Raw genomic sequence first — 12562 nt, 5'->3', positions numbered from 1 at the left:
GACTGCTAACCAGAAGGCTGGAGGTTCAAACCCACCAGCCACTCCTCGGAAGGAAGGTTGGGCAATCTACTTCTGTAGTGATACCACCTCAGAAACCCAAGGAGAGGTCTCTATGAGTCAGATCCGACTCGACGGCAGTGAGTTTTCCTAACTCATAATGAGCTAAAGTTAAAACACTAACCAAGCCATTAACCTTTCAAAAATGAATAGACCCAAAACCGTGCTTGGAGATTTTGCCTATGCTCTACTTTCTCCCAAAAAAGAACCTCTGAGATCCAATTTCTATCATCCAGAGAGCATGCTGTCCGTTTCATATGCAACAACATATTTGCTTGAGTCACTTTCTTTACTAATCTGTTATCTTTGTAAGATTAGAAGCAACAGAAACATTTCTCCTATAATTCCCTTTAAAGAAATTCAAAGAAGAAATAAAGTAAATGTCAAATAATAAAAAGGAATATACGTACTTTACTATTAAAACTCTCCCCATCACTTTTTTTGTTTCTGTAGTTTATCTTAAGCATCATAAAAAGGGGCTTATATATTTCATTAAACAAAATGAGGTTTGTGTGAGTTTAAATGTTCAAGGTGGTGCTCATTCATCTATTTCATGATAATAATAGAATCAGTTGATTGAATTTAACTATATTTGGTATGCTACTAATAAGGACTATTGAGTACTAATAACTAACATTTATTGAGTTATTTATAAGACCTGGATATGCATATTGTTATGTGTGTGTGTGTGTGTGTGTATAATCTTCTTTTAGTGTAGGCAGAATTGTCACTGTCTCCTAGTCTGAGCTAGCTTTCTCTGTAGCATGATAATATATACCATTTATGGAGTGCCACTCTGCCCCAGGCTCTGTACTATGTGCTTTATCTTGTTTCATTCTCATCACAACCCCAATAGCACAGGTAGAGTGATACTTAGATTACAAATAAGGAAATGAAGGCTTGTAAAGTGTCAGTAAGTTGATAAAGTCTCACAGCCAGCAAGTGGAAACATTGAGATTCGAGAGCCAGTATGTCTGATTCCAAAACCCAACCCCATTGCCATTGAGTCAATGAGGACTCACAGCAACCCTATAGGACAGAGTAGAACAGCCCCACAGGATTTCCAACACTGTAAATCATTACAGAAGCAGACTGCCTCATCTTTCTCTCATGGAGCAGCTCGTAGGTTCAAACCACTGAACTTTTTGGTTAGCAACCAAATGCTCTTACCACTGTGCCACCAGAGCTCCTTCCATACCCTTTAGACCACACTAATTTCATAAGACTGTCCACTGCATTTAGTTTCTCCCATGAGAAAAAGCTTCTGTCAGAAGAAAAACTCGTCATCGGTGCACCTGCAGATACCAAGGGGCTTTTGACTCTAACATAAATGGGGCTTTAAACAGGGAACTTTAAAATGATTCTCAACTCCAATGAACTGGAGTCTGAGAAGTGATTCTGAAATAAGATTTAAAAGCTAGAAGGCAAAGCTTACTGAGGGCAAACATAAATAGAAAAGCACATTCTTTTTCATCACTAGTTGTTTATGTGTTCTTGCTGCAGCCATCTTCTTCCCAGGAGTCTCTAGGTTGTCTCAGTGTCTCTTTCATATCCAGTGGAGGTGGCAGCTTCCAAAACTCCTATATTGGCTTCTCTTCTCATTTGCATTGCTGGTGTTAAACTCTATGCAGCAGTATGAGCCCAGGGACAGCTCTTGGATAAGTCAATAAGATGTAGGGACTTTTATTTATTTTGATAGCAAACTTTATTAAATATTTTTTCCAGATTAACTACATTCCCACAAGGCTGCTCCCATAAAGTTGTCAATAGGATCTGCTATGAAATTAAATTCAAATATATTTACCTTTGAAAGCTTTCCCCGTGGCCCCCTATTAACTGTCCAGAGCAAGTGAAACCCAAACGTAGAATTAAGTACTGCCATTACTTCTTGACACAAGTAAGCTAGGTAAGTAGAAAATAGAAAGAAATAACTGTCCCATCTCTGAATGAAAAAAATAACTCCTTGTGCCTTTTCATAGTTACCTTTTTTAATAATAATAATAATAATAATGATTTTCTGAAAATAACTAATGTTTTAATGGATTAAAAAGTGGTAGTCTCTGTCAAATGCTGCACTCTTGCCAGCCCCATTATAGTTTAGTAAATATTCCATGTGAATTGATAATCCAGTTCAGTTTTCTAACACAGGGATTAGAGAACAGACCATCATAAAACCTGCAAAAGGCCATCTGCATGCATTCACACAGGGTAGAGAAAGAATCCTCTCTGCTTCATAATAGGGTGGCTCTCTACGTAGTCACTGAATTCATTCTGTTTTCTAAGAATCCCCCAGATGGCCTAGATACCACTTCTTCCTCTTGCTTTTCTTCTGCCCCAAGGCAGAACTCCAAAGTCTAGATCAGAAGTTCGCTAACTGCAAGTTTACTCTTTAAAATATTGGTTCTCAAACTTCATGGAGTATCTACAGGGTCATCTGGGGTGTTTTTGGAAATGTAGAATGCTGGGCTACATCCCTCAGAGACAGATGCAGTAGATCTGGAGTGAAGCCCAGACCTCTGCATCTTAATGGTGCCCAAATGGTCCTGTTGATATAGGTCATCCACAGGCTACAGCTGAAGAAATACTATTTCTTGACCCTCATTAAATATTTTCACTCATACTCAAAGGAAGGTACCAGAACCACTTTCTATAATATCATTATTATTGCAAATAGAGTATCCAGGTTAAATTTGGTAAAGCGTATAATTTGGATTGAAAAAGGAAAAATTGATACTTAAGAAAAGTATAATTTTAATAGGCCAGAGCATAAAACTTCAGAATCCAAGACTGATTCTGAAATAAGATTAAAAGCTAGAAGGCAAAACTTCTGTATGGAAAACTTACAGAAAGGTACAATGAGAAAATGATAGAAAACTTCAAGAGTAAAACTTGTTAGCTGTCAGCTGTCCTTAAAAATAAAAAAAAAAAAAAAAGCAAAGTCACTGCCATCAAGCCGATTTCGACTCATAGCAACCCCTCCTTGGGTTTCTGAGGCGGTATCACTATGGAAATAGATTGTCCAACCTTCCTTCCGAGGAGTACCTGGTGGGTTTAATCACCAGCCTTCTGGTTAGCAGTCAAGTGCCTTAGGCACTATGCCACCAGAGCTCCCTTACAGCAACTCTAAACTCATTATGATCCCATTCACAATGGAACTAAACACTGCCTGGTCCTACACCTTCCCGCTGATTGGTTGCAGATCTGACCACTGTGAGCCTTAAGACTTTCATTGACTGAGTTTTAGAGGTAAATCACCAGGCTTTTCTTTCTAGTCTGTCTTAGTCTGGACACTGCACTGAAATCTGTTCAGCATCATAGTAACACACAAGCTCCCACTGTCAGATGGGTGGTGGCTCCACATGAGGTGCATTGGCTGGGAATCGAACCTACATCTCCCACATGGAAGGTGAAAATTGTACCACTGAACTACCACTGCCCCCAAACAAAAGTAAAGGACAGATTACATATATAGATTACATATAATAGTTTATAGACTTAGAATTTGATGTTGTTATAATAACCCTCTGCACTTTTAAACTGTAAACAATTGTTAATGTCATTGTCAGAATATGGCATCTGTATAACCATGTCAGTCAAGCTACTTACCACAACACTTACCAAAGTTCTGTTGCACAGCACATCTTTATGTCATCAGAACTACCTCTGGGCACCTTCAAAGCCTTCTCAATTCCCCTGAAACCTATTCTTCTCTAAGAAAGGATTGAAAGGAAATTAGTGGCAGAGCGCTGATAAGCATTTACAGTCAAGAAAGCATTTCTCAACAAAATACTTAGGTTCTAAGGCTTTTAGTGGTGGTGAATTTAATATGAACACTTACTTTAAAAGCCTTCCATTGTCACTTATTAATGAAAATGAAATACTGATTATCATATTTAAGCTGTCAAGATAGTAGATTAAATATTCTAAATTGCTAGAGAAGAAACTTTATTTGCTACAACCTAAATTTGAAAAATAAACAGTAGACTTAGTGTTCTGGGATGAATTTTTAAGCCCTTTTGCTTTTGAAAGATATCCTATAATCCTAGTACATTTTTAGCTTTATCAGGAATGTCGAATATGAAGGCAATTCATCTAGATCCTTTATACACTTCAGAGATGAGGTTGGTTTTTTATTTCTACTCTTGAATAGCCAATTCAGCAAAACTAGGATCCTTTCAATAATCTGGTACTGCATATGACATCTTACAGAAGGCTCTGGCATCTGATTTTGAGCAGTAAGTGCTCCAAAGACAGCTGAGGGCCAGATTGCTATAGTCTCAGAGTTCCTACCATCTAAAAAACCTAAAAAAAAAAAAAAAAAGTTGGACTCTACAGCCCTGAGATTTGCTCACCCTCCCCCCCCTTTTTTTCTCTGTATGAGTAGAAATCATGGACGACTGTTCAACCAATTGCAATGGAAATGGAGAATGCATCTCTGGCCATTGTCATTGTTTCCCAGGTTTCCTTGGGCCTGACTGCGCAAGAGGTAATGTAGCTCTGTCAATCTGTATGGTTTCCTGAAATAGATATCATTGGGGAACTCAGAAGTAATAGTAGTAGTAGCAACAACAGCGGCAAAAGCGCCTGCTGCCACCACCAAAAGCTAAGTCCTAATTATGCCAGGCACTGTTAGAAACATCGTGTGTTACTTCTTTTAGCTCTTACAATAGCCCTGTGAGGTAGATCTACTTTTGTCTCCATTTCATGGGCAAAGAAACAACCTCAGAGAGCTTAAGTAACTTTCCCAGGGTTACTTAACATTTGGAGTTTGAACCTACACAACGTGATCTGGCCACTACATGACACTTATGTTTCCTTCATACACTAATTCATAACAGGCTGCCTTTAAAAGTGGGCAAAGTTGATAACTATTATACACACCAGTGTCAAGTGGAAGAGGCAGGTGCGCACCAAATGAATAGATAGCCTAGAAAAGTAAGACTGAAGAGTCAGAAGTTAAACTTCACAAACTTGACTGTTCTCTCCACTAGCCCACAGTTTAATTCTTAAAAATTTCTAGGTGAATCACACTGTTTTCCCAGACAGTTACAATTATTACTATAGAGGTACTTTCTGCTCATTTTCAGTGTATTCTTAAATTCCAGTCTCCTAATATTTTAATTTCAGACTTCTTAGCCACTCTCTCTTTAAGAGTAAATTCCAAAGAATTCTAAAGGATTCGCTAGGTTCGCAGTACCGTGATATATTTTGGGGGAGGTGGGGGTTGGGGAAGCGAGGCCGTGGCTGGTACTAAAAAATGAATAAGACAAAAGAGAAAGAGTACGTCTTCTAATAAAGCTTCTAATAAAGGAGGCAACATCTACGGAGCACAAATCTATTCAAATGCATAGCTATGTGACAATAATAATGTATAATATAAATAACCCCCCCATTTGTTTGTTTTAAAATGTTCACATTTTGCTTTCTAAAAATAATGATAATAACTGTTTAAGAGTATAGAGGAATCAAAAGCAAATATTTGAAGTAATTTCTCCACTCGGAGGATATTTTTATAATTCATCTTTACCTCACTCCCATAAGAGGAAAATGTCTATGTTTGTAATCACGAACATGTTCCTATTTAATAAAGGGTGAGACAGAAATAGTACAATTTTTGCCTGAAATATTATACAAGGATCAATAGAGAATTGCTCTTTGGAGAGTTTGAAAGCATTATGAGAACATTACAAGTTCATTTGCCAACCTTCAGATTCATGCCCTGTGCTGTGTGGTGGGAATGGAGAATACGAGAAGGGACACTGTGTCTGCCGGAATGGCTGGAAGGGGCCAGAGTGCGATGTGCCAGAAGAGCAATGCATTGACCCAACGTGCTTTGGCCATGGCACCTGCATCATGGGAGTCTGCATCTGTGTGCCAGGATACAAAGGAGAAATATGCGAAGAAGGTCAGAGCTCCATTTCAATCTCTCGCTTCAGGCTTTTCTCTCACTAAATTATCCAAGGTGTTATTTGTTCCGTTTCTAGGAGAGATGCAAGTGGTCTTTGTAAACCACAAATGCTCAACATCTCCTTAGTACTCTGGTGATTTGCAGGCGGATGGAGGAGGAGGGGGTGAGTGGGGGAAGCGCCAGTCTCTTCTGACAGTCTTTAATATTATACATGAGGCCAAAGCTATGATAACTCAGTGCAGCAATGAAAAATGGCATTTTCTCCCTCATTTCTAACACTGTTTTATAACTTGCAAATTTCCATATTGATGATTTGAGGTGTTAATTCATATGCTTTCATTATTACAGAGTGCATTACGCTACATCTTACTTTAAAGTACATAATAAAAATATAATATATGCACATTTGGAGCCATTTTGTGAATATTTTCTTTGGGAGTGATGTGTAATTACCATTATTATTATTGCTTTATGTTATTTATTTTTACATACCTCATGCTGAAACTTGACCTCCATGTCTCAGGAAGCAGACTTACCACTAATGAGTTTCAAGACAATGCCTCTATATTAAAATTCACCCCAAAGGAGCCTTTATATATATATAAAAAACATATTTTGAAATGCCAATAGTTTTATCATTTAAAGAGACACATTGGAAAATAAGTTTACTAGTAATCAGACCTTTTTCATGCCACATTTCTCAAACAAGACTGATTTCAGAAATAATATTAAACCATTACCATGGGAGATACTCTCATCACAACTGTTGTTCAGGAAAGAGGCTGCTGAAAATGCACTATAATTGCTTTTTAAAGATGGCTCATTAAGACTATTACACAGCATTCTAAAGGATTTAATCTCATTCCACTCCATGAACAAACAAGACTTCAGCTTTCCTCCTCCCATTCGCAACAGGAGAATTTTGGTGTGAAGATTGTATTGGTTCCAAGGAATGGCTGTGGGCCTAGATATCGGAGTTCCTCAGTTACTTTTTGAAACAGGTTTTATGGTGATCCAACTATATTCATTATTTTTAAGTTGTAAATTCAGATGCCATATGGACACACGTTGTTAGGTGCCGTCAAGTCTGCTCCAACAGAACACACATGTTAAAAAAAAAAAAGTGTCTATTACTATATCTACAATTCGCCATGAAATATTTTTTACCTGTTCAATGTAGACCCTCTTAATTTAGATTTTGTGAGCAGTTGGAAAGGAGTTAGCATAATTTTGCCTTCTTGGGGGTCATGAAGAAAATTGATAGAATAACCAAGATTGCAAGTAAGAATGCACACCGTATTTAATAGTGTAAAATTTTCAAATGCAATAGAAAAAAAATATTAAATGAGATGTCACAGATCAGGAGCCCACAGGAGGACCTAAGGATGGGTTTTGTTTGGGTCACGTAATGTTGTTGCTGTGTTTGAATGTGACTTACTTGCCAAAATTTTAAAATAGAGAAATGTCATAGAAAAATATTATTTCCTCAACAACTAGAAAGTCTGGTAACCATGGACTCATATTCTTATATCGTGACAATCAACTGGAGCCAAGTAGCTACAGTTCCCTTTAAACCAGACACTTGCTCTCAGTTTACCCCCAATATATGCTATTTTCTTACATCCAGCCCATTTCATTCATATGTGCTACCTGCCTGACTCCTTTAGCCATTTGACTTTGTACCTCTGACTTAAGTATGACTTACCTATTCATTAGCTCTGGTAGTATAGTGCCTAAGGCACTTGACTGCTAACCAGAAGGCTGGCTGGCAGTTCAAACCTACCAGCCACTCCTCGGAAGGAAGGTTGGGCAATCTACTTCCATAGTGATACCGCCTTGGAAACCCAAGGAGGGGTCGCTGTGAGTTGGGTCTGACTTGACGGCACATAACAATAACAACAGCTGCTCCATGGTAGGAAGATGAGGCAATCTACTTGCATAAAGATTTACAGCCTTGGAAACCCAATGGGAGTCACTATGAGTCAGAATTGACTCGGTGGCAGTGAAGTTTTTTTTTTTGTTTGTTTGTTTATTGGTACCTATTCATTGAAACAAGCCTCTTAATAAAATAAGCTGTATCAAATTAATTATCATTTTGTTTGTTAAAATAGTTGCTGTATCTTAACCCAAGAAAATGACCTCCTTTAAAGAATATTCTATACTTTGGGCTTTCCCTCTTCCTCAAATAATGAATCAAGTAGGTGCACCCCCTAGTATTTATTTGCTGACTAAACCAAACCAAAACCAAACCTATTGCTGTCAAGGCAGTTCTAATTCATATCAACTCTATAGGACAGCTCTGGTGGTGTAGTGGATGAGGCTGCTAACCCTAAGGTCAGCGGTTCAAACCCACCAGCTGCTCCACAGGAGGAAGATGAAACAATCTACTTCCATAAAGATTTACAGCCTTGGAGACCTAATAGGGGTCACTATGAGTTGGAATTCACTCGATGGTAGGGGATTTGGTTTTGGTTTTGGTTTTTTCTATAGCACAGAGTAGAACTGCCCCATAGAGTTTCTAAGGCTGTAATCTTTACGGAAGCAGCCTGCCACATCTTTCTCCTGCAAAGCAGCTGGTGAGTTCAAACCATCAACCTTTCGGTTTGCAGCCAAACATTTAGGCACGGCACCACCAGGGCTCCCGTTTGCTGATTAGCTTAGGCATTAAATGACTGTGCTAATAAACCTGAAGTCGTAAGCTGAGTATAATGGCAATAACATTAATTCTAACGCTCAGTTGGGCTTACACTATTTCATGGCCACAAGACACAGCCTAAACCTAGGCCAGTCTTGCAGGTGTATCAGTCCATTTCAGCTGCTGAAAAAGTAACTCAAAGCATACATTCTCACTGTGGCAAGTTATTTTAGTCGTGTCTTATTTGTATGGAAGGACTATTGTTAGGTATCATCAAGTTGATTTTGACTCATAGTGACCCCTTGTGACAAGGTCAAACTGCTCCATACGGTTTTCTTGTCTGTAATCTTTATAGGAGCAGCAGACTTCCTTTATGGGAAGACTAGAGGTGGTGCAGTGGTTAAAGCATTGGGCTGCTAAGTAACAGGTTGGTGGTTCAAACCTACCAGCTGCTCCGTAGGAGAAAGATGAGGCAATCTGTTTCTGTAAAGATTGAAAGCCTTGGAGGCCCCATGGGGCAGATCTATTCTGTCCTATAGACTCACTATGAGTTGAAATCAACTCCATGGCAATGGGTTGATAGAAATTTGGAAATCAAGCTTTCCATTTCCCATGGAATGATCACGCATTTAAAAGCACAAAACAATTTTTCCCAATGACAGCATAGGAACCTCCCTCCAAAATCGTTTATACCTCTGTTAGAATGTGTCAGAAAATATTCCAGACTCACAGGATCAAATGGAATTTGGGTCTGTGATATTCTAAGACATTGAAAGTTGTGTCACAGTGTCCTGATAGAAGGAGAAGCCACGAAGAAAAGAATTTTAAAATTAAGTTTAAAATGTGGCATTTCAGTGCTTCTAAGGAATAAATAAGAGATTACAATAAATTGATTTAAATTTGTGATTTCATGCAACAGCAATCACCTCACCCAATACCAAAGTGAAAAAAATATATAAACTCCTTTAGACATAGCAAGTAAAAGCCCTTTCTTGGAGCTATGATTCCAATTTCAGAAAGGATAAGGAATGACTTATAAAAAAACCCTTGGGCTTTTTTGCAAAGCCCAGGAATTTCGATTGAAGGTCTACATGGTGCCACCCACCCATTTATGTGGGGGTACTGGAACATTGTTTACAATTTTACACAGCATATGTGTGATCTTCTTCTTCTAAATTTAGGTTGCAACTTTTATGATACCCCACCATATTTTTAAGTGTTAATAATCTTCTGGTTTGAACACAGTGTCTGCATAAGTCATTTTACTGCCTAATGAAAAGAGCATTGGTGATATCACATTAGGAAATCAAAGGAAATATCTTAGCTTCATTATCCTAAGGTATGCTGGCCACAGCTATTCCCTTTTAACCTTTTTCCTCCTCTTTTTGGGCCTTCAGAGGACTGCTTAGACCCAATGTGTTCCAGCCATGGCATTTGTGTGAAAGGAGAATGCCACTGTTCCACTGGCTGGGGAGGAGTCAACTGTGAAACACCACTTCCTATATGTCAAGAGCAGTGCTCAGGACACGGGACTTTTCTTCTGGACACTGGAGTGTGCAGCTGTGATCCCAAGTGGACAGGATCTGACTGCTCAACAGGTACATTGGAGTCATTTTCTCCTCCTCCTCCCTCCATTTCCAAATTCTGATTGGTCTTTCCCTTAAAGTGGTGCTTCTTAAAGTATGGTCTACATACCTTTCATGAGTCAAGAGGCTTCCAGGTATATTATAGTCTAGTCTTATACTGTGTTTTCACGTACACTATGCTGTTACCTATATTTTTAACTATAGTTTTCATTGTTGTAGGTCTGTGCTTGAAGCTCTGTCCTCATTCTCTATTTCCCTGCAGTTATTGCATCCATTCCCAAGCTTCCTACTATCAGTTCTGTGCTCCAATAGTCCTGCATTTGCAACCATCTGCTAGGTATTTCCATTGGATATCTCATCACCTAAAAACACAGCTAATCATCTTAGCCCAAGAGCTCTACTCCATTTTACACCTTGCCCCCCAGTTACTATTCCCATAACATTGCTTTCTTTATCCCATTCCCTCCTCTAAAATCATCCATAGTTCCCCATCATCTTTAGATACACTTCACATTTCTTAGTTTGTTATTAAAAACCCAACACAAATTATTCCGAACTTCTATCTCCAGCCTGATCTTCTACCTCTACTTCCTCCACAAATCCCTCCTTCTACTAAAGTCATCTGTGTGTTCTCCTCACCCCCCAATACATCATACTTTCACACTTTTCTCCAAGCCCTCCTCAGCATGGAATGATGTTACCTTCCCATCTGTGAAAATCAGGGCCACACACCAAGAACAAATATGGTTTCAGCTCTAAAACTTTTGCTGATCACATCAACAGGGCCCCTCTGAAATACTACCGTACTCCTCGCTAGTGCTGCAGCACACAGCACAGAAGGCACTGGGATGTAGGTATTTCTGTATATGGCTTGTTTCTCTACCTGCATTATAAGCATCACAAATAATGGAGCATTTATAATGTTTTTTTTTTTTTTTTTATCCTCAGACCGTATGCTCATTAAATGAGTAGACTTAATAAAGGCTATGAGTCGGTTCCGACTCGACGGCACATAACAACAACAACAACAATAAAGGATAACATCTGTAAGGGGTCCCTGGGTGGCATAAATATTTAAGCATTCAACTACTAAGGGAAAGGCTGGCAGTTCAAACCCAGCCAGAGGGTACCTCTGAAGAAAGGCCTGGTGATCTGCTTCCAGAAGATCAAAAACAACCAAAAGTCAAACTCACTGCCATCAAGTCAGATCTGACTCATAGCGACCCCTCCTTGGGTTTCTGAGGCAGTATCCCTACGGCAGTAGATTACCCAACCTTCCTTCCGAGGAGTGGCTGGTGGGTTTGAACCACCAGTCTTCTAGTTAGCAGTCAAATGCTTTAGGCACTACGCCACCAGAGCTCTAAAAGATTACAACCCTGAGAACCCTATGGAGTTCTGTTCTACCCTGACACACATGGAATTGCCATGAGTTGGAATCAACTTAGCAGCAACTGGTTTGGGGTTTTTTTTGCTTTGTTTTGTTTTTAACTCCTACAAAGCCTCTCCCTATGAATTTTGGTGAGGATGTAAAATGACGTGGTAAGCAAGAGGTACACTGTGGAACTTTTTATGCTACTCTGTGAAGCTCATGAAGCAGTCTGGCATCCTATGCTGTAAGGAAACAGGCAAAACCCTCTGTTACGAGAATTTGTTGTAACATAAAACTTCATAGAAAGAAAATGTGTTGCCTTGCATAGAAATAATATAGGAGAGATTTTATTTTATGATGTCTGAAAATGATCAAAATGCTAAAGGCAATCTAATAATAACCAAAATGCAAATCATAAAAGTCATTCATTTGTATAACTAGCAAATATATGGATGTCTGCTATGTCCTTAGGACAGCGCTCAGTGCTAGGGTTATAGTGGTGAACAAGACAGACATGATCCTAGCACAAATGGAGCTTACAATCTAGTGGGGGAGATACACTGAATAGTTAGAGAAGGGTTACAAAACTGGTTACTATGGGAATGTATGATAGAGAACTAACCTAATTATTAAGTGTTCTGGTTACCTAGTGCCACTCTGACAAGAAATATACCACAAATGGGATGGCCTTAACAAACAGGAGTTTATTCTTACAATTTGGAAGCCTTAAGTCCAAGTTTAAAGTGTCAGGCTGGGTAAAAGCCCCTCAACCTTGGGGTCCAGCTCTGCCTCCTACTCCCACCCCACTGGAGCTAAAGGCATTTCTTCACTCAGATAGCTGCTGGCTGCTGAGGCTGAGAAGCCCCAAGGTTGACAAGTAAAAAGACACAGTCCCAATGTTACCAAACCACACTGCAGGCCATTAACTTAGGTCCATTTTAAGTCCCAAGGTCGGCAGAGCATAGCAGGCTGCTGAGCAACGACATGGCTACATGCAGGGTCCAAGC

At 39.2% G+C, this 12562-nt stretch overlaps 1 protein-coding gene across 1 annotated transcript in view; it reads left to right on the top strand.

The window, feature by feature from the left end:
- TENM1 (teneurin transmembrane protein 1) overlaps positions 1-12562 on the top strand; it is a 720277-nt gene that overhangs the window by 424382 nt on the left and 283333 nt on the right. Inside the window, exons 9-11 of the mRNA XM_007952439.2 lie at positions 4442-4543; positions 5768-5962; positions 9998-10198. Coding sequence (XP_007950630.1) covers positions 4442-4543; positions 5768-5962; positions 9998-10198 — 498 coding nt within the window. The remainder of the gene's footprint in view (positions 1-4441; positions 4544-5767; positions 5963-9997; positions 10199-12562) is intronic.

Source organism: Orycteropus afer, unplaced genomic scaffold (genome assembly GCF_000298275.1).
Source record: "Orycteropus afer afer isolate SDZICR_OR568_19922 unplaced genomic scaffold, OryAfe1.0 scaffold00337, whole genome shotgun sequence".
In the NCBI taxonomy this organism is placed as follows: domain Eukaryota; kingdom Metazoa; phylum Chordata; class Mammalia; order Tubulidentata; family Orycteropodidae; genus Orycteropus; species Orycteropus afer.
This window is presented reverse-complemented; position numbering and strand designations above follow the sequence as displayed.